Source organism: Miniopterus natalensis, chromosome 4 (assembly GCF_054644295.1).
Source record: "Miniopterus natalensis isolate mMinNat1 chromosome 4, mMinNat1.hap1, whole genome shotgun sequence".
NCBI classification, from domain to species: domain Eukaryota; kingdom Metazoa; phylum Chordata; class Mammalia; order Chiroptera; family Miniopteridae; genus Miniopterus; species Miniopterus natalensis.
Window position 1 is genome coordinate 63391437 of NC_142084.1, and position 22290 is coordinate 63413726.

The window sequence follows — 22290 nt, forward strand, 5'->3', positions numbered from 1 at the left end:
GCATCAATTGTCCAGGCAGAAGTGGGGGAAGTGACGCAATTTAGAGGCGGGAACGAGCTGGTCCTTAGGGCAGCTGACCTCTGCGACCGAATCAAAATGGACTTGTCCTCTAGAACGGTGCACGGTAGGACAGTGACTGATTCCTTGCTGGTAGGTGGAGCCGGTCACATGGTGCATAGCCGGCCACGTGGTGCAGCTGCATTTGGGTCTTTGGTGCCCAGAGCCGTCATCGGCGCTCTGTGAATGGGAACAACTGTTATCCATTATCTTAGTTCCTTTATTCACCTACTCATTCACCCACTCACCAGCAAACGCATTCTTTCGTTCATTCAATCCATACTACGTAAAGGAATACAGAAATTGTTCACAGTAGGTGCCTAGTGGTCAACAAGTATTTATTGCAAACTAACTGTAAAGACCAGCAAAGTGTTTGCTCTCATTATTTTGTATTGGGGTAGACGAATTATAAAATAGTAAACTAATGAATTCATAAATTAATGAATTTCACTTAATGGGAAGGACTATGAAGAAATATGGGGTGTTGTGATCGTGACTGGGGAGATAAGTTGGCTGGGATGGTTAAGGAGGGCCTCTTTTTAAATGCGGGTTTGGAGGATGAGGAAAAACACTCCAGGTACAGCGAACAGTGAAAATGAAGACTAAAGTAGAATTAAACTTGGTGTGCTTAATACAGAGTGATGAGAAATTCCCTAGGATGACTCAGAACTGCCCTCCACTAATGTTAAAAGTTGCCAGAAGGGTTCTTCCGATTCATTTTTATCCTATTTAAAACGCACGCATATTTAACGCCATGGATTATTTTAATTTCTTCTGCAGAAATAAAAGAGGTGGGAGTTTTTTGCAAGTTTAATTCTAGTAAAATTTTCTTTCTGGGTGCCTTAGGCGGTTCAAGATTTTGTTTTAACCGGCAGCACTAGATATAGGTCAGGTTACTTGCACTCTTCCAAAACACCTATTGTTAGAAGTTCTGGATCCGTTTATTGAGGCTTCCTTGGTGGTACTTAATTACTTACGTTTCTCTTTTTCTTTTTTTTTAAGGTAGAAAGGAGGCAGGTACAAATTAACCCGGGGACTTAGAAGCCCAGGCAAAGTACTGGCAGAGAGCCGCAAACGTTCAGACGCGCCAGCTGCCTCGCTCTGTCTCTTTCGCCCCAGTGGCTCGCGCGTGCGCAGTGTGGGTGGAAGGAGCCGAGAGGGGCTCGGACTGTGGGTGGAGCTGAGGCGCGCGTGCGCCCTACCCCCGGGAGCACGCGCCCTCCCAGCGTTCAGTGGGCGCGCGGGCGGTGGGTGCCTTAGTGGTGACGGTGGCGTCCACTGAGCGGACGGAGTTGGTTGGCCCCGGCAGCTGAGGCGGCCCCACGCGGATCAGGTGGAGAAGGAGGCCGGCGGTAGACACCGGCCCGCCATGAAGCCCCCAGCAGGTACCAGCCACCTTTCGGTGCGGCCCCGCTCGCGGGACCTGGGCGCCTCCTGCACCCTCGTGCCTTTGGGGGTCTTGACTTGGGCCTTAGAGCGGAGCCCAGTGACCCTCTAGTGACTAGGGCCTTGGAGAGGGGTCCTCGTCTCCTCGGTGGCAGAATGAATGAACCAGCTTTTCGAGCGCCTCACTCATTCAGCCAACTTCATGTGCCTTCTGCTAAGGACGGGTCGGGTTCTGAGGTGGACTCTGGGAGAGACTATGAGTCCTAGATGCTGTTCCAGAGCGGGAGACAGACGTTCAGCAAGCAAAGAAGCTAGCGAGGGCTTTAGAGAGTGGTCAGTGCCGGGGCTGGTGGCACTTTTTAGAGAGGGCATCCTGGAGGGCTTCTGGGAGGAGGTGGCATTTCAGCCTGTACTCGATGGGGACAAGCCTCTCTCTGCCAAGACCTCAGAGGAACATCCAAGTTGGCTGTGACCGTGAGGGCAAAAGCCGGGAGGCAGGAACAGGGGTAACTTATTTGGGAGAGTAATACGTCATTTTGGCTAGAGGACAGCTTTTATTTTAAGGGCAAATGGGTGCTATGGACAGGTTTTCATTGGGAGCGATGTGACTTGTTTACTGTATTTTAGAAAATCGCCCAGGTTGTGTAGTGCCTCCCGGAATTTTCCCTTGCCCGTCCGTCTATCCTTCCCCAATTCTTTCGCCAGTTCATTATGATGGTGATGTTGATAATTGTATTAATGATAATAATTACAACTAGGGTTATGGAGGACTCAGGAAGGCAGAGAATGTTGTCTGCCTTGTTTGCTGGAGGATTGTTAGCTTGGGGACCGGTTACATAGATGGTAATCAGTAAATATTTATGGAATGAATGAATGCATGTGCATTTGAATTTTTTCAAATTCTAGCTCCTCCAGGAAGTTTTTCTGACACTTCCAGCTCACATGGATCTCCCACCTTTCCTGAGCTCCTAGAGCCCTTCTTTACCACCAAATTAATACAGACCTACAGTCCCTTTTTGGCACTTCTGAAATTTAAAATACTCTGCAAATAGAAAGATTTCCCCGAAGTTCGCAGCAGTCTTTTGGCTAGAAAATCTGACCTGTGCTGACTTAAAAGCTTTTTCCTTCTTAGTGTATATCAGTGGTCCTCAGCTAGGATGATTGTACCACCCTCGGAGACCCTGGGCAATGGGGACATCTATGGTTGTCATGACTGGGAATGTTCCTGGCATCGAACGGATTGGGGACCAGGGATGCTGCTCAGCACCCCAGAATCCCCAGGACGGCCCTACCCCATAGAATGACCCAGCCCCCAATGTTAATAGTGCTGTTCAAAAACCCTACCCCAAAGATACCAATACAGGTCCGAGCTAGCACACCTTTCAAAGGTCCCCAGTGTTCACAAGATGGGGAGTCCAGGACCACTTTGGCCCTGCTCAACTCCTGGCTGGCCAGAAGGGGAAAATGAGGCACAAAGCTGGGTGTTTCCTGGAGCAGCCCCTTCTTGTTTATGACACATTCCACACCCACCCTGTTCATTAACTCAACAAGTAATTTGGGACAGGTGTAGCCATTCCAGACCTACAGGTGCTATAGGAATGCCATGGCAGGGCCTCCTTGAGAAAGGAATGTGGAAGGGAAGACTGGCAGGGCAGGGCCTCAGGGCAGAGAAGACAAGCTGCAGGAAAGCCCTGGAGACTGAAGGCCAGTGTGGCTGGGCATAGCAGTTGGCAAAATCAGCTGGCAAAACCTACTGTATAGGACCCAGTAGTGTGTGGACAATGTAGATCAGGGGTCAGCAAACTGCTCTATAAGGGGCACATGGTTTAGACTTGGCTGCCACATACTACTACCTCCCATGTGAAATCACTTTTAGCTCATGGGCTGTGCAAAATCAGGCAGGTGTAGACTTTGATGAGAGGTTTGAACTTGATGAAAGGTTTGCAAGGTGGAGCCCTGGGAAGGGGACAGGAAGTCCTGACAACCAGATGTGCAGATTTACAAAGGTGGGGCGAGTACAGTATACCAGTTCACAGTGTGGGAGTGGAATCAGACTTTGGGTATGAACCCCACCTCTGCCACTTGTTGGCTGTGGGATCATTGTGGCAGGAGACTTGAATGCTCCAAATCTCAGGATTCCCACCCATAAAACAGGCAAATGGGATGCAGAGTGCAGAACTGTCAGAATTCAGAGGGAAAGAGGGCAAAACATCTTACACTCTGAACCTTACACGGAAGTTGTCAAGTGACTTCTATTAGTACAGACCACAGTCACTTATCCAAAAGCTCTCAGGGCTAGGGATATTTCAATAATCAGGATTTTCCCCCTACTTTAGAAAGGTAATACAGTGCAAATGTCACATTTTACATCCAGGGAGGTTGGGAGTTTCACCTTGTAATTAAATTATTCTTTGAGTGAAATGCAGGTGTATACCAAATGTCCACCTCACCACACTTGATGTTTGGGGCCAGGTCACTCTGTGAGGGGACCATCCTGAGCACTGTGGGGTGTTGAGCAGCATCCCTGGCCCCTACCCACTTGATGCAGTAGCATTTCCAGTCCTGGTGACCACAAATGTCCCCAGACATCATCCATTGTCCCCTGGGGAGCAGAATCATGTGCTCTAGAGGACTGGTTAACCTGTGCATCCCCACAAAACCTTTGGGCCTTGCTCATCTGCAGAGACACAGTGGTCCTCTCCTGTTCCTCATTCCCCTCTCTCCCACCTAGTTACTCTGACCCTAATTCTAGAATTCTGGATGTGAAGCAGATGCTTGGTATGGAGTTTTGTCCTCTGTGTAGCCTGTGTAGGAGATGCCCTGGATATGGCAGCCCCCTGCTCTGTGGTGAACTACCTGAGATGGGACCTGAGTGCCCAACAAATAGCAGAGCTCACGACAGAGCTCATGGAGCAGACCAAGCGCGTGTATGACCAGGTGGGCTCTCTGAAGTTCGAGGATGTGTCCTACGAGAGTACGCTCAAGGCCCTGGCTGATGTGGAGGTGTCCTACACAGGTAGGTCCAGGTCAGGATCTGGGCAGGGAGCTCCTGGACCCTTACCCTGGGGAGGGGCCACCCATCCCCTGGGGTCATGGTGGGTAAACGTGCTGGCGAGGGTAAAGGTACCCAGCAGGTGTGGTCCATTCCCATGAGCGCCCTGCTCCACTTTGCCACCTGGGACAGTCGGTCCTCACAAGCATGTCATCTGAGGGCCCAGAGGGGACAACAGCACCCCTCTCTGAGATCCAGCTCAGGTGCCTGCCTTGAAATTGGAGCCCTTCTCACTCCTTTCCTAGTCCTAGGGGGTATTTGTTTTCTCTCTTGAGAACTGAACTGAGAACTGAACTTGGCCCTCTTACTTTTCTTCTCCCGAGGCCTCCCCCTGCACTTTGTGTAACCTGATGCCACCCCCCCCCCCCCAGCTGGCTTTTCTCTCCTCTTTGGGGTCTGCCTATTTCCTTTGGGAGGAGTGAGGTGCTCAGTTAAATAGATATGGCATCTGCTTCCTGGAGCCCCTTTGTAGAGGATGACAGCATGGGGACAAAAAATCAAGGGAAGTCTCGAGGTGAAGCATCCTGAGCCAGGAAACCCCCTGACCCCAAATCTCTAGCAAAAGTCATTTTTTTGGGGAACTATTGAGAATCCCTGCTACAGGATCCTCATGTATCCCTGAGGCCTCACTGTGTCAGCTTTGCTGGTGTTCTGGCAAAGAGAGGTGGGCCGAGAGGTGAGGGTTCTGCATCTTGCCTCTGCCTCCCCTTCCCCACTTTGGGCAGATGGGCCTCAGTTTCCCCCTCTTCTCTCTCACAGGAGGCACTCAACGGTTGAAGGATGGTAATTCCCACTTATCAGGTGTCACTCTACCCTGTTCTCCATTCAGTAGCCAGAGTAATTTTAAGGAAAACCAAAATTGACTTGTGGTGCTCTTGGAGGCCAGAGTCCTGGTTGTGGCCTTCAGCCGTGCACTTTCAGCCCTCCTCACTCTCCCTGGGCTGTCTGCCTAGCCACATGGCTTTGCACTTGCTCACTTCCCTCTTAGCCTGGAGTTCTCACCCTCTGCTTTAATGGATGTCAGACTGATCTGTGATCACAGGAACCCCTTCCCTGGCCCCACCTTCCTGTGCCGGCTGCCTAGATTAATCCCTCACTCTGCACTGTTTTGATGTTACACTCAGTGCATGTCAGTCTATAAATCCCAAACCCAGAGGCTGGCTCTGTCCTTTTTTTTCACTGTTCTCTTTTGGGCAGCTGGCATCAGGCCTACCCAGGGTCCCACTGTTTGATACAAGTCAGCTGAGCAGGTCAGTCCTTATCCCACCCTCAGAGGTCTTCATGGTGCAGTGAGATGCACCCAGACCAGGTGCCATTTCATAGGCCCAGACAATGGAAGTGACCAAGCTGTGATTTGAATTCAGGTCTCCCCAATGCAAAGTGTGTGCTATTTTTCCACCCATTTACAGCATATATCCCAGTGGTTTTTAATATATTTGCAGTGTTGTCCAACTATCACCATTATCTAGTTCTAGAATATTTTTGTCACCTCCCCCAAAAGAAGCCCCTTTCCCCTCTCCCAGCAACCGAGAATCCACTTTGTCTCCGGATTTGTCTGTTTTGGACATTTCACATAAATGAGGTTACACAATATGTGGCCTTTTGTGCCTGGCTCCTCTCACTGAGCGTTGTGTCCATCCATGTTGTAGTGAGTGTCAGTGCTTCAGTCCTTTTCCTGGCTGAGGAATATTCCTCTGTGTGGATAGATCACGTTTGTTTATCCATTCATCTGTCATTGGGCATTTGGGTTATTTTCACTATGTGGTTATTACGAATCCTGATGCTGTGAGCATGTGTGCATAGGTTTCTGTATGGACCTGTGTTTTCATTTTTTTTTTTTTAAATATGTCTTTATTGATTTCAGAGAGAGGGAGGGAGAGGGAGAGACAGAAACATCAATGATGAGAGAGTCATTGATTGGCTGCCTCCTGCATGGCCCCCCAACTGGGGATCAAGCCCGCAACCTGGACATGTGCCCTGACCAGGAATCAAACCTCAATCTCCTGGATCCTAGGTTGATGCTCAACCGCTGAGCCACGCCCGGCCAGGCCTATGTTTTCATTTCTTGTGGGTGAATATGTAGGGATGGAATTGCTGGGTCACGTGAGTCTGTATTAAAATTTATGATTTTATAGCTACTCCCTTCTTTATTTAACAAAGTGTGAATGTGGTATGTAAATTATAAAATCATTTGTGAATTTAAAATAAATTCATCAGGGCCCTGACCAGGTAGCTCAGTTGGTTAGAGTGTCATCCCAATACGCCAAGGTTGCGGGTTTGATCTCTGATCAGGGCACATATAAGAATCAACCGGTAAAAAAAAAAAAAAGAGAGAGAATCAATGGTGACTGTGTGGATAGGTGGGATAACAGATCAGTGTTCCTTTCCCCCCACCCTGAATCAATAAAAATAAAGAATCAACCATAAATAAGTGGAACAACAAATTGATGTCTCTTTCTCCCCCTCCCCCCTCCATCTCCCTTCCCCCTCCTCCCTCTCCTTCCCTCTCTCTCAAAATCAATAAATAAGTAAAATAAATAAAAGAGCCATCAGCAGCCATGGTTCTTTTTCTAGAATGGAGTCCCTTCAGCCTCTCCTGGTCTTGTCATACTTCCCTGTTATAATCCTCCTTGGCTTGGAGTATCATGAGCTAAATTTGTGTCTATTTGAACTTTGAGGTCCTAGGGACATGGGTGACAGTGCTCATTTCTCTATTCCGGTGCCCAGCCCAGTGTGGAGAACGTTCACTGAACAAATCAACATACAGGGATGAGTTCTGTGCCTGGGATGTGAGGTCTAGCACTTGCTGGTTTCTACCCAGTATCCATTTTCACAGTTGTCTCATTGTCTCCCCATTTTAGTTCAGAGGAATATCCTTGACTTCCCCCAGCATGTTTCTCCATCCAAGGACATTCGCACAGCCAGCACAGAGGCAGACAAGAAGCTGTCTGAGTTTGATGTGGAGATGAGCATGAGGCAGGATGTGTACCAGAGGATCGTCTGGCTGCAGGTGAGGATGCTGTGAGGACACACCACCAGGCACACAGCAGGTAGAAATCCGGGAGCAGGCCCGTCTCTCCAGGGGCACCAGTGGGCTGACACCTGTTCCAACTGGACCATTTTGCTCCCCAAACTTTAAAAGGCAGAAAGCTGAAAAGAGTTTTGGAGATGGATGGTAGGGATGGCTGCATAGCAGTGTGAATGGACTTAATGCCACTGAGCTGTGCATTTGAAAGTGGTTAAGGTAGTAAATTTTATGTTTATTTTGCCAGAATTTAAAAAAGCATTTAAAAAATGACAGACAACCTAGGACTTGTTACATCTTTCCCATATCCACCATGTCATTGCACTTTTCTGACCTTGTTGGGTGTTTCTCAGAGATAATGTCCTGTTTCCCTCGTGAGGTGAGCAGGGTTGAGCGATGTGTGCTGGGTGACGCAGCACGAATGTGGGTTCTATCTCCAGCCTGTGTACCTCTCAGCAGGAATGGGAACCTTTGCTGATGATGGCAGAGGGTTCATAGAGATGACTACAGATGCTCTCCATCCCGCTTATCCATTTCCCTTCGATTGTGCCGACATGTCGGCCTCAGGATCAGGAAGACATTCCCATGTGGTTTGGTGCGTGTGCAGGCACAGGCCTGGGGATGCACAACTGTTTTGGTTTTTTAATTGAAATTCTTATTGAGACAATTGTAGGCTCACATGCAGTTGTGAGAAATTATTCAAAGGGATCTCATCTACACTATGTCTGATTTTCCTAAGGTAACATTTTGCAGAACCCAAGTTAATTCCACAAGTGGGGTATTGTCCCCTCACCTTATTCCTGTGGGAGTGCTCACTTGTGCAAGCCTTCTGGCTGGTCTCAGTTTGTGCTATGCCAGTAAGTGAGCTTCTGGGTGCAGGTTCTTTGTGGACTTATGGCTTCATTCTCTGGGTTAAATGCCCAGGAGGGCAGTTGCTGAGTCATATGGTCATTGTATGCCTCTTTTTTCAAGAAACCACCAAACTGCTTTCCAGAGTGGCTGCACTATTTTACCTAACCTCAGCAACATCTGAGTGAACCGGTCTCTTCGCTGCCTCCCAGCCTTTGGCGCTATTCATGATTTTTTCACTGTAAACAGAAATTTGATTTTCTTATTCTAGGAAAAAGTTCAAAAGGACTCACTGAGGCCAGAGGCACTGCGGTACCTGGAACGACTGATCAAGCTTGGCCGAAGGAATGGGCTCCACCTGCCAGAGGAAACTCAAGAAGTGAGTACCAGCTCTGAGGGCAGGGGGGCCCATGCCTTCCTGTGCCCATCTGAGGGCCCGGCCTCTGGCCTGATGCCATCTGCTGCTGCCTGAACTCTGTGGTGGGAGGTCTGTCTAAAGCAGCTCTCTCTTTGCACCTGATCTGCTCTCAGTTCTCCAGCATCATGAGGGGCTTCCCCAGGATGACAGGGCTCCCTCAGCAAAGGAGAGTGCAGGATGAATCAGGTACCTCCCTGCGTCCCACCTTATCCAGTTATCCCCATGAGTTTGCTGCGATAGTATTAAGGAAAAACTTACTCCTCCACCCTCAGTACAGTGCTACAGCACGGCTTCACTCCTGACACCAGATGTGTGAGGATCTCACATGAAGGAACTTTCTGACACCAGCTGGGTGCCTTACACTTTAACTCTGTCCTGACACTGTCTACCAGGAAAGGGCATCAGGTCCCAGACGTTCAGGGCTCAACCCCACAGGACTGCCCCTATTTCAGACTCCAAGTTGTTACCTGTGCTGTAAATTGGAGGTTCCCATTGCCTCCTCCTTAGATTCAATTAATTTCCTAAAGCGGCTTGCAGAACTCAGAGGAACCCATTACTCACAAGATCACTGGTTTAGTGTAAAAGGTCATAACTCAGGAATAGCAGATGGAAGAAGTGCACAGGCCAAGGTAAGGGGAAGAGGCTTGGAGCTTCCATGCCTTCCCTAGGTATGCTTCTCACATCTACATGTGTTCACCAACCCGGGAAGCTTTCTGAGCCCCATCCTTTTGGGAGGGTTCATTACATAAGCATGATTGATTAAATCATTCACCCTTGGGGACTGATTTCAACCTCCAACCTCCAGCCCCTCTCCCCTCCCAGAAGGTGAGGAATGAGGTAGGACTAAAGTTCGACCCATCCTGTGGTTCTGGGGCTTTTCGAAAGTGGGCTCATTAACATAAACTCAGCTGTGGTTGCAAGGGGCTCCTGTCACTTTTGTGCCCCTGGACCTTTTTCACTTGCTTTTTCACTTAGCAAATGCCAAGGGTTTTAGGAGCCATGTGTCAGGAACGAGGCCAAGTCCAAATACACATTTCAGGTGTCCCCTGTCTTCCAGCTAGGAACTGAGGCCGAGAGGGCGACACTTGCTCCCAGTCCTGTGGTTGATAAGTGTGGTGTCTGCCTTTACCCTTGTTCCCTCTTCTCCCATACCAGGCAGCGCTGGGGTTTCCAAAGGACTCACACCCTGGGCCCAGGCACTTACTTTGTGCCCCTGTGTCACTCCCTCATCCAGATGGGTCGATTTTTAACTGTTTCTAAAAACCAGATGGACCCTGAAAAGATGAACATTGAACTCTGTTTAGATGTCCAAAAGCTTAAGCTGCAGACTCTGGGGATAATTCCTCAGTAGCACGGTGGGTCCAGAATGCTTTTGGCCAGGAACCCAAATAGATAAGGACACCCCTTGAGTCCTTGGGTCACAAGGTTCCTCAGCACAGCAGACAGGTGCTTGTTCCAAAAACCCCTTGTTTTTCCTACCTTATCTGCCTCTTTTCCTGTCAGGGGGAGCCCCAACCCTGGGGGTATCTTAAGGGTGGTGCTCCCCTTTACGACTCTTCTCTCCTTCAGAAAATCAAAGGCATAAAGAAGAAGCTGAGTCTCCTGTGCATTGACTTCAATAAGAACCTGAATGAGGACACGACCTTCCTGCCATTTACACGAGAGGAGTTGGGTACGTGGTGGGCTGTGTGGGAAAGGTAGCCATGTTGACAGCCACAGTCTCAGGGTCATGGTCTTGGGGAGACCCTCCAGGGCCACTGCCTCCTCCCTTGGAGGTCGAGGCATTTGTCTGACCATTCCAGAGCATTCGGTGTTTTGGAAACTAAGGTTCTAGATCCTTCCTTGGAGATGGCTGTGTTCTGTCTATTGAGATTCTGACCCTGATGGGAGATGTCTTGAGGCAGTGGCAGGAGCCTGGGCAAGGATGTGGGAGCAGCGGGTAGCAGACTCGGCCTTGCCAGTGAGTCATTTGGGAGGTCACCTCTGAGATCCACACCCTACCCTTCATTATTATTTTTATTTTTTAAAATCTTACAAAATGAAGGGGATAGACTGAGTTAGTGGTTCCCAAGCCTGGCTGTACATGGAAATTTTGAAGTGTTGGGGCTTAGGTGTCCTTTCTAGTTTTTACTCTTTTCTCTACTTCTCTTTCCCTGAATGTTTTGTTTTGAAAAGTTTCTCACCTATGCGAAAATTATAAGAATGGTGCTGTGGAAAGCCCTGCGCACTTCACCTATCCTCACCTTCTGCTAGTGGTCTGCTTCCCCTCCTTCCTGTTGATACTTGTATGTGTATTGTTTCTGAACCTTGGAGAGTTACTTGTCAGCCTCGTGACACTTCAGCAGAAATAGGGACATTCTCCTGCATCATTGGTGTAGGTCTCGCACTCAGGAAACAGAACAGAGAACAGTTTTGTGGAGAGTGCAGATGGGCTTCCCCACATCAGCTCTCTCCAGGGTTTTCTCTCTCTCCCATCGGGATCCAGTTAGTTTTTGTGTCTTGCCAGGCTCCTTTCCTGTCGAACAGTTCCTCAGCCTTTTGCAGACTTTTTCCCATCTTTCCCAACATTGACAGTTTTTAAAACCAGGCCAGTGGCTGTGCTGCATCCTGTGAGGGGCTCTGATGAGGCTGTGTATTCTAACTAGTTGTGTGTAGTGCAATGTGGGGTCATGTTACGTATGATCCAGCTCTGAGTCCAATAGCCTTTGCCTTGAAGGTGGCCAGGACTCACGGTTCTCATTGAAGGTGGCTGCACTACACAGAGACCCATGGACATGTGTTTTTTGGAACAAGTGCTTACAGACTGATCAGCCCTATACCCTGCCACCCCTCATTCTTATTCATTCCCCCTTATTCATTGTGTCCCAGGCAGCAAGTTCCATTATGTGGCTCCTGACATTTAAGAACAGCTGCTGTGTTTCCTGGCCAAGGGGGCATCCCAGGTCTTTGGAATTCAGCAAACCAATCTGCTCAACCTCACTGTCCATGGGACTGCTTTGCTGTCTGTTTGTCCAGCCCAAGGGCCTCGCTGTGTCAGACTGGCCTCCTGTGTGGGCAGCTGGAATCCCAGCACGTGGAGCAGATTATTGTTTGCCCAGCCTAGCCTCAGAGACCGTGTCTTGCTGGATGGGGGCAGTAACAGTGGCTGGGACATGTCTGGCGAGTCTGGCAAGGTCTGGCGCTGCTGCAGGTCTGGTTGAGCAAAATTGTGGCACTTGTTTTTTTCTGGTTGCAAAAGAGATACTTGGTGTTATTTTACAAAAATGTAGATGATGTATCTCTCCTTTTTTTTTTTTCCTGAATCTTAATCACTTGATTAGGTGATTGTCTGCCAGGTGTCACCATTATAACATTACCAGTTTTCCCTTCATAATCAGCAATTTCTCAAGAGAAGCTTTGAGACCTCTGCTTATCACATTTCCACTCACTGGTTATAGCATCCATCGGTGACTTTCTCCCATCCAAATACTAACCAGGCCCAACCCTTAACTTCTGAGATCAGACGAGATCAGGCGCGTTCAGGGTGGTATGGCCGTAGACCCTGTGGGTGACTTTCTAACTCCATCAATCTTTGTTCATTTGTTAGTTGGTTTTCTCATAAGTCAGAGCTTTTCCTTCCCCCCACTTATTTATTGATTTATCTATATAGTGTGCACTATAATCCTATTTTATTCAATGGGTTATAGTCTACCGCTGTCACTACTGACATTGATGCTCAGACTGTCCCAGTTTGACTTCAAGGGGCTAATTCAAGCTTGCCATGTCCCTGTTAGTCTTTGAGCACCTTCTTTTTGGCACAAGATGTTCTAGGCTCATTCCATCCTTTCCCCGTGAGGTGGGAGCCTGAAGGTGCCCAGTCCAAAGGGCAGATCTATGTCATGGAAGAACAGGTCAGGAGCAGGGGACCAGGTGGGAGGCTGTAGCAGCAGTGTGGTCCTCTGGGATGGGGGTTGCTGTCCAATAGTCAGGGCTGCCAGGTAGTTTCTGTTCATTTGGTGTCATTTATTGAGAAAGGACACAGGAGGAGACTGCAGCCCTGGGAAGCCCACCCTGTCCAAGGGTCCAGCTGACTCTAGCTTTTCTTCCTCAAGGGAGTCCTGATGCGTATGGTAGCAGATTTCTGAGGTGGGCAAGTCCTTGATATCTTCACTTTGGGGTTCAGGCTGGGGGATGAGCAGCCAGAATCCCAGAATGTGGAGGGGAGACCGAGCCTGGTGCTCCCTTCTGGCTCCCGTTCCTAGCCCACCCCTTCCCACCTTGTCTGTGTACTGGCCTTTAAAAGCCCCCCTAATTTGGTTCATAGGAGGGCTTCCTGAGGACTTCCTGAACTCTCTGGAAAAGACTGAGGATGAGAAATTCAAAGTCACCCTCAAGTACCCTCACTATTTTCCCCTCCTGAAGAAATGCCACGTACCTGAGACGAGAAGGAAAGTGGAGGAAGCCTTCAATTGTCGGTGCAAGGAGGTGAGAAGATGGTGCCAGGGTCTGGCTGTGGGGAATCCGCCTGAGGGGTCTGTCCTCGAAATTCTTGTCTGGAACCTGGCAGTGCTGGTCTGTCTGCTCAGTGCCGGTGTGAGTTGTCTCAGTGGCTGTGCCTGCAAAGAATCACCCATTGTCTACTGGGCTAGGTCCTGGGACCGGGGAGGCCCTCAGTGAACTTGGTGGTGCCTGTAGATCATCCCACTGGGTCTGGCTCTGTCCCAGGGTCACACAGAGCAGGAGTTAGAGCGTCTGTCCCAAACTTATGCTGCTCCTGTTGTGCATCTGCTTCCACATAAATCCCGACGTCCTCTTTTCTTCAGCTGTCTCCCATGCCTCTGCTTTAGCTTTAAGTGGCTTTTTCATTTCCCAAACTCAAACACTTGGCTTTGCTCTCTGCTATTCAGCAGCTTGTGTGGGGCCTGGGCTTCTGGCCATGGCCCTGGGTGTCGCCTCAGCACTATGTCCATTCCCACATGGGCGCTTGTGTTTGTGTCCACACTCCAGTGTGGCCTCCGAACAACTCCTGTTTAGCCTCTCAAACAGATGGGGTGGTGGGAGGGGATCCCTTCATGCTCCCTGCTGTGACGTCACTGGTGCTCATGTGGCCTGCACAAAGGAGCCACAAGCTGGAGGTCACAGGGCAACAGGAAGTGCATGTGGCAAAATCTTCTGTTCTCCACTTTCTGGACTGAAGACAGACCACTTTAGTCTGAAGATAACTTGGGTTTCCACAACAGAATCTGAGATGTAGCCCTGGAGGAGGCAGTGCACACACAGGTGGTCACTGACGGCCTTTAGAAATGGAGGTGTCTTGTCTTGTCCTAGAGTCAAGAGTTGCAGTTCTGATGGGGGTGTGCTGCTTTATCCAGGTCAGCAGTGAATTTAGAATGTCAAGAGCTTGAGCCACAGACCTGTTGGCTGCTCAGGACTGGATAGGGGTTGGCACCCTCTTGTCTTCATTCCCATCCTGTCCCCCAGACTTGACCTGAGAGGAAGAACTGGGGGCAGGCAGAGTTCCAGGCCCCAGGGGATATGGCATGCTGCCTGGCACTGCTGGCCACCAGCCTTGAGTCCCCTCATGTGACTGAAAGCTCTCCACTCAACTTCCCAGTCATAATTTGTTTTCCTGTGGACCAGTCGTGCCAGCAGGAGTGTTCTGTTCTGAATGCACCTCTGTCTTTCCTTGCAAATGAATCAGACAGGTTTCATTTTGTGTTGGCCCCATGAGTTTGGTTGGCTGGGTCGGCTGCTCTGAGGTCCCAGTAGAGATGTGGTGCGGCCTTGAGCCCTGGACCAGGCCTTGCTCAATGGGGGCATCCCAGTGCGCAGTGCCCCCCTGGAGGCCATCCTGGAGAGCCCCAGTCTCAACACTGCATTCCACTCAGCTTCAGAACCCTTCACTGTTCACACCCTTTTGTTTCCAAAAGGGATCTGAGGGCTTATAGCCAAGTGTGTAGAGATCTAGGTCAAGGGCAGGAGGGGGGAGGGAAAGTAGATGTTGCAGAGCTGTGCCAACCAGGGGCCTGAGAAGCCCTGCAGCTGCTGAGACCCATTAGGGTAGCAAGATACTGGCCTGGGATCCCCACGTGGTGGGAGTGGCACCCACAGGCCTGCTCACTTGTTGGTTCCAGGAGAACTGTGCCATCCTCAGAGAGCTGGTGACCCTGCGGGCCCAGAAATCCAGCCTGCTGGGCTTCAGCACGCATGCTGACTACGTCCTGGAGATGAACATGGCCAAGACCAGCCAGACAGTGGCCACTTTCCTAGGTAACTGGCCTTCCTCCACTCCCGTGTGCTGTTCTTGATGGTGACAAGATGGTGCTTTTGAGAGCTCTATTCTGTCCGCCCTGAGGTGGGCGTCCTGATGACTCCTCTGACCCCTATATTTGACCTGAGAGATCCTAATCTAACAAATGAGCATTGGGGCTCCAAGGCAGGGCCTGTAACTGGCCCAGCCCCGCCCTTCTGGGTGTGAGGCTCTGGACAAGCAACTCACATGTGGCTGTTGTGAAATGAGACCTATGACCTCTCCTGGGGCTGCTGTGAGGTGATATGGCGCTGGCCTCCGTCAGTTTTTTGTCTCAGGCCCATCCTTCCCACGTGGGGCACCAGGGCCCAGACAGCTAGAGAAAGCTAAGGTCAGCGTGTTGGGAGTTGGCTGTGGCGGGGGTGAGCATGGGTAGCTTTGGTGTGCCTGCTGCAGGGAGGTAGTCTTGTCTTTCCCCTCTGTACCCCCAGACGAGCTGGCCCAGAAGCTAAAGCCCCTTGGGGAGCAGGAGCGGGCAGTGATCCTGGAGCTGAAGAAGGCCGAGTGTGAGAAGCGGGGCCTGGACTTCGATGGGCGGATCAATGCCTGGGACATGCGCTACTACATGAACCAGGTGGAGGAGACGTGCTACAATGTGGACCAGAACCTGCTCAAGGAGTACTTCCCTATGCAGGTGGTCACCAGGGGGCTGCTGGGCATCTACCAGGAGTTGCTGGGGCTGACCTTTGACCTGGAGGAGCACACAACAGTGTGGCACGAAGATGTGAAGCTATACTCAGTAAGGGACACGGCCTCAGGAACAGTCATCGGGAAATTCTACTTGGACCTCTACCCCCGGTGCGTGTAAGCTGGGGCGGGAGGGTGGAGGGAGTGTTCATACCATTTGGGATGTGGGTGCTCACTCCTTTGCTGAGAGCCCTTCAGTGTGTCTATTAGCCTCAGCTGGCAGATGGGTTGATTGAGGGATACAGGGTCAAGGAGTGGCAGAATTGGGGAACGGCCTGGGGTCACTACCCCTTGGCCAGTCAGCAAGCAGAGCAGACAGCCCCAGCCAGGCCTGACCCTGCCCGCCCCCCCTTCTCCCCCAACACTCTCCAGGGAAGGCAAGTATGGGCACGCAGCCTGCTTTGGCCTGCAGCCAGGCTGTCTGCGTCAGGATGGGAGCCGCCAGATCGCCATTGCGGCCATGGTGGCCAACTTCACCAAGCCCACCCCAGACGCCCCCTCCCTGCTGCAGCATGATGAGGTGGAGACCTACTTCCATGAGTTTGGGCATGTGATGCACCAGCTCTGCTCTCAGGTGGGCAAGGGGCCAGGGTCTGGATGGGGGTTGGAAGGGCAGGGGTGCCCACCTACACCTGGTGATTAGTGGGCCTGGAGGCAGTTTTCTCCATGTTGGATTCTTCATGTGACATTACTATGGATATGGTAATACCCTCTTGTATCAGTTTCTATCACAAAGCCCCACAGGGGTGGCTTAAACAACAGAAATGTATGTTGTCCTGGTGCTGGAGGCTAGAAGTCTGAGGTCAATATGTTGTCAGGGTTGGTTTCTCTGAGGTCTCTCTCCTTGGTGTGTAGATGCTATCTTTTTCACATGTTCTCATATGGTTGTCCCTCTGTGTGTGTCTGTGTCCTGATCTCTGTTTCTTATAAGACACAGTTGTATTGGATCAGGGCTCACCCTAGTGACCTCATTAATCACCTCTTAAAGATCCCATCTCCAAATATAGTCATATTCTGAGGTCCTGGGGGTTAGGACTCCAGTGTATGAATTTTGGGGGGACACAATCAGTCCATAATAGCTCTCAGAGAGTTGTTAGATTAGTGAAGATAATTACAGATGTAACATGCCTAGAATGGTGTGCATGCCAGCCTCCTCACCTGTTAGCTCACATTAAGAAATATTGCAGGACCCTGTGAAAGCCAGCGATAACAGCCAGAGCACAGGCTGCAGGACCCAGACACAGAGCCTGGCTCACTGAACACTCACTGAGCCCAGTGAGGAGGTCCAGGGGTGCTGTCCCCTCTGGATGGAGACACAGAGGCTTAGGAAGTTGAAGTAACTTCCCCAAATAGGCACTCAGTGGCAGAGAAAGGACTCACCTGGGTATTCTGGGCCCTCAGCCTTCTTTTACTCAAGGTCACTAGCCAGCACCACATTTGAGGGCCATTTTGAACATTGAAATCACCCACAAAACCAGAAATGTGCAACAAACAGGGCACTCAGTAGACTGTGAAAAGGGTGCATTACAGTCAGCTGAAACCAGAAGGCAGTGTTGAATGACCATGCAAATGCCGTGGTGTGTTGATTTGGGGGCTATAAAGCTTAGTGAGTCACAGTTCACAAATATGGAATCTGAATAAGAACGACCAGCCATGTGTCCTCTTCTGGATTCCCTGCTTCATCTTGGGCCAGGACAGGGCTGCCTTAAATCACTCAGCAGCTTGTTTGGCCAGTTAGCTGCCAGACCTAGGTTTTGGCTGCAGTGGATCAAGTGGTATTTTTCAGGAAAAATTTCAGACACAAAAGTGGACAAAATACAGTGCACCTTCCAACATCTGTCATCAGATTCCACTGTTTCCAGGCCTTGGCATTTTTGGGGTACAGGCTTTTTGAAAGCGTTCACTTCATGGGTGGGAAACAGAACCTGGGTGACCAGCAGGGCCATGCGTGCTCTTTATCTCCCTGTGTGTCCCTGTCTGAGACAGATCAGCCAGCAGCTCCCCAGGGAAACTCAGTTGTCCCCATCCTCGGCCAGGCATCATAGTCTGGGGAAGGAAGGACCCATGCCTAGGATGTTATCCACTCACCGAGGTGTGCTTAGGGTACCAGGTACCTGTGCGCCCAGATAAGGCCGGGTGGGTGGGAGCTGGCCGAGCAGGGTACAGCATTCCTGGGCTCTTTGCCCTGTCTCCACAGGCAGAGTTTGCCATGTTCAGTGGGACGCATGTGGAGCGTGACTTTGTGGAGGCGCCTTCGCAGATGCTGGAGAACTGGGTGTGGGAGAAGGAGCCACTGCTCAGGATGTCGCAGCACTACAGGACAGGCAGCGCCATCCCCCAGGAGCTGCTGGAGAAGCTCATCAAGTCCCGGCAGGCCAACACAGGTGTGCCCCACCACACCTCACCTCTGTGAGGCCCCCACCAGCCCTGGGACCACCTCTAGTCCCCATCCTTCAGTCCTTGAGGTCTGAAAGAGGGGAGTCCTTGATGCCCATGCTGCAGCCTGTGACTCCCCAGTATGCCTGTGGAGATTTCTGGACCACCCTGACTGGAGCATTGGGGAGAGCATAGTGCCAGCCTCCCATCTCCTTCCTCCTGACTAGGTCTCTTCAACCTGCGCCAGATTGTCTTGGCCAAGGTAGACCAGGCCCTGCACACACAGAAGGCCGCAGACCCAGCTGAGGAGTATGCCCGCCTCTGCCAGGAGATCCTTGGGGTCCCAGCCACACCAGGTAGCTGCTTGTGAGCCCGGCCCACCTTAGAGGTTAGGGGTCTATTCTCTGGGTCAAAAAAGACCTAGTGCCACATGAAGAGAGTTGGGACAGATTATAAGTTTGGCTGACCTGAGAGAAGCAGGGGGCTCATGGTCTCACTTCTGCTTTGCATTCCTAGGTCCTTGGTTGGCTCCAGCTGTGGAGCCTGATGGACAGTTGGTGTGGGTGGCTTTATCTTTCCTCACTGACTATGTGTCCCTTCCATCTCCACAGCGCCTTCATGCGCTTCCTTGGGGTGACCTCCCACACATTGCTCTGTGAAAAACCTGGGAGGTACAGAAAAGTCATTTTATACCCTGGGGATGACAGTAGTTAAGGTTTTGATGTGTATCTTCCAAGTGTATGTGTGTACTTGTACATACATAAAGGTAATTGAGATTTAATGTATAGTGTTGCATTGGTTTACTGTTTCATGAGCATTTAAAAAACCCTTCAAAAGTGTTTCATTCAAGGCATGTTCTCTATTGTGTGAGAGAGCCTTGACTTACCTCAGGGTCTCCCCACGTTGAACCCTGACGCTGTGGCAGCTAGCATTGTTGAACATGCTCCAGGTGAGCCCTCTGCACTTCAGCAGCTCCGCAGCAAAGGTTGATTGAGTTCCTTTGGCCAAATCACCTGGCCTCTGCTTTCTGGAAGTGTCAGGGCAGTTTCCCCCTTCTGGGTGGGGGGTAGTATGTCTCATGTGGCTGCTTTGAAGCCCCCTCTCATGATGGGGAGTCAGGGATCAGGCCAGGGCATAGCAATAGCCTCATGTGTCTGCCCAGGGACCAACATGCCTGCGACCTTCGGCCACTTGGCGGGCGGCTATGACGCACAGTACTATGGCTACCTGTGGAGCGAGGTGTACTCCATGGACATGTTCCACACGCGCTTCAAGCAGGAGGGCGTCCTCAATGGCAAGGTGAGGGGAAGATTTTGAATGATGCCCCCCACTGCCTAGGACCAAGAACAGTTGTCCTTGGCCTCAGGCCTGAGTGCTTGTGCAGCCAGCCCCTATAGAGCAGGATCCTGGGGCAGAGTTGGGCCCTCCTTTAGCCCTTCAGGGCTCCACCTGAGACCCTCTGGGGCTAGGGGCTTGGCCAATTTTCCATCCTTTTGTTTAGTCACAGCAGAGGCTCAGCCACCCTTGTCCTGAAGGACGAGGTTCCTGCATGCACGTTCATGTGCACATGCAGTCTTGCACACAGGCATTTTCATGCACACATGTACACACACTTGCACACTCGCTCTGAGATCCCCATTGAAGTCTCAGCACGTGCTCCCTTGTGATGCTGATGTAGGCACCCATAGGCCCACTGGGAACCAGGAAGGGATATTTGAGGGCCCTTAACCAGCCCCACCCCTCTTCCCCTCTGCAGGTCGGCTTGGACTATAGAAGCTGCATCCTGAGACCAGGTGGCTCTGAGGATGCCAGCATCATGCTGAAGCTCTTCCTGGGTCGTGACCCCAAGCAGGATGCCTTCCTCCTGAGCAAAGGCCTACAGGTGGAGGGCAGCGAGCTGCTGGCCTGCTGATCTGCCCAGGGATCCTGCCAGCCCTGGATGGGGGCTCCAGCTCCCGCTGCCCTGGTGCCTTAGCTCCCACCCTGGAAACGGGGTGGGAGATGGTGGCCTCCAGCTCGGCATCCTGGGGAGGGTGGGGCAGGGTGAGAGAGGGGCCATTCTCGCTGGTCATTTCTCACAGCCAGTGTCCATGACCCGCACTTGGTGGCCAGCCTAGGCTGAGGAGAGCTTGTCCTTAAGATGTCTGGGGAGCTCTTGTGTCCAGTCAAGGCTTCCTTTGTTGCACTAATATAGCCCCTTCCTGGGAATTTGTCCTAGGTAAGGGATGGGTTCTTTGAAATTCAGCCATTAAAAAAAAAGGAAAAAGAGTGCTGGCCTGTTCTCTGACGCCTGTCCTTTCTGCCACAGAATAGTGGAACATTGGTTTTCACACTTGTGATGAGTTCTGGTGTTCCCATTAAGCCCTGAACTTGGCAATCAGCCCTCAGGCTGGGGACACAGACAGTTGAAGGCTGTTCTTTCTGCACTGGAATGTTCTGGTGTGTTCCACATTATGACCCGTGTGGGTCACTGAGATACCGCTGAGCTGTTGGAGTGAGTGCAGCAGAGGAGAGGGGAGTGTGTAGCTGGGGTGCCAGGATCACTCACCAAGAGGTGTTCTTCCTGCCAACCTCTCACCTAGCATGATTCTGGGAAAATTCCCTGTCCCTGTGCAGCACTGGCTGATGTGGAGCTGAGGCTGCCTGCCCTTGGCCCGTGGTAAGTCCCGTGCTAAGTCCCATGCTAGGCTGCTTTTCTGGCTTGGTGGCCAAAGTCTGTGGGATTGCTATTTGACAGGAGCTAGTTCCTGATTAGGACACAACTGCTGGAAGCCGAGCTGGTATCTTTCTTATCCTCATGACTTTGAGGACTGAAGGCAGGTGTGCCCTGTCCTACTTGCCACTCAGTCCAGCTGTTAGCGTCTGCCAGGGACAGAGCCGTTCTCACCAGGAAGGCCCTGTATGTCCATCTCTTGCCAGGTTGCTAGCTTTGGCAAGCACTGTTTGATGAGGACACTTGGATGGAGTGGACACTGGCCCTAATCCTGAGCTGGCCCCACTGAGACAACCCCACAGGGAGGGTGAGTATCAAACATCATGCGCAAACCCTAAGTGTTGGCACACCTGTTAATAAGAGTCCCACAGCGTCCCACTGGCACCACCTGCCCCCTTCAGGGGTGAGAGAAGTTGAAGCTGCTTGAGGCCAACAGCATCCTGAATGTGACAGGGCTGGAGAGACTCTTGCTGAAGGATCAAAGCTGAGAGTGGACATGAAGCCTGTGGCTCAGGCAGGACTGGCATGGACGGGGGCAGAGATGAGAGGCCAGTAGACATAGTACCTGATCCCTTGGAGCAGCGCTTTTCAACCTTTTTCATCTCATGGCACATATAAACTAATTACTAAAATTCTGCACACCAAAATTTTTTTTGCTAATCTGACCAAAAAAAAAAAAAAGTCCTGCTGGTGTGGCTCAGTGGTTCAGCTTCAACTTATGAACCAGGAGGTCACAGTTGGATTCCCAGGGGGTTGCGGGCTTGATCCCCACTAGGGGGCGTGCAGGAGGCAGCTGATCAATGACTCTCATCGATGTTTCTCTCTTTCTGTTCCTCTCTCTCTGAAATTAAAAAAAAAAGTTTATTGCCCTAGCCAGTTTTGCTCAGTGGTTAGAGCATTGGCCTGCAGACTGAAGGTCTTAGGTTCACTTTTAGCCAAGGGCACATACCAGTTGCAGGCTAGATCCCCGACCCCTGTTGGGGATCATGCAGGAGGCAACCAATGTGTCTTTCTCACATCGATGTTTCTCTCTCCCTCCCTTCTACTCTGAAAAGCAGTGGAGAAGTATCCTCCAGTGAGGATTAAAAAATAAAGAAAAAATTAAAAGAATAGTTTATTGATTTTTTTTTTTTTAAATCCTCACCTGAGGATATTTTTTCCATTGCTTTTCAGAGAGCGGAAGGGGAAGAGAGAGAGAGAGAAACATTGATTGGTTGCCTCCCACATGTTCCCTGACCAGGGGGGTGGCAAGGATGGAGCCTGCAACTGAGGTATGTGCCCTTGGCTGAAATCAAACCCAGGACCCTTCAGTCCTTGGGCTGACACTCCAGCCACTGAGCCAAACCGGCTAGGGCGAGTGATTGATATATGTGTGTGTGTGTGTGTGTGTGTGTATTTATATATATATATATTTTTTTTAGAGAGTAAGGAAGGGAGA

At 50.8% G+C, this 22290-nt stretch overlaps 1 protein-coding gene across 2 annotated transcripts; it reads left to right on the plus strand.

Moving 5' to 3' along the window:
- The first annotated feature begins 50 nt into the window (after positions 1-50).
- THOP1 (thimet oligopeptidase 1) lies at positions 51-21356 on the plus strand. Of its 2 annotated transcripts, none has more exons than XM_016209773.2 (13): positions 51-150; positions 4247-4459; positions 7357-7505; positions 8641-8748; positions 10357-10459; positions 13091-13251; positions 14901-15036; positions 15508-15874; positions 16136-16337; positions 17961-18147; positions 18367-18495; positions 19302-19438; positions 19896-21356. In XM_016209773.2, the coding sequence occupies exons 2-13, from the start codon at positions 4270-4272 to the stop codon at positions 20049-20051; spliced, it is 2025 nt and encodes a 674-aa protein (XP_016065259.1). In that variant the 5' UTR covers positions 51-150; positions 4247-4269; the 3' UTR covers positions 20052-21356. The 2 variants fall into 2 exon arrangements, with proteins under 2 accessions (XP_016065259.1, XP_016065258.1); XM_016209772.2 differs by lacking the exon at positions 51-150 and adding an exon at positions 1316-1442.
- Positions 21357-22290: the final 934 nt, after the last annotated feature.

Excerpts from the sequence above, each read along its gene's own strand:
- THOP1 (XM_016209772.2), top strand. Across the intron at positions 8,749-10,356 it reads TGCCAGAGGAAACTCAAGAA|AAAATCAAAGGCATAAAGAA; the intron begins GTGAGTACCAGC and ends TCTCTCCTTCAG. Across the intron at positions 19,439-19,895 it reads AGGGCGTCCTCAATGGCAAG|GTCGGCTTGGACTATAGAAG; the intron begins GTGAGGGGAAGA and ends TCCCCTCTGCAG.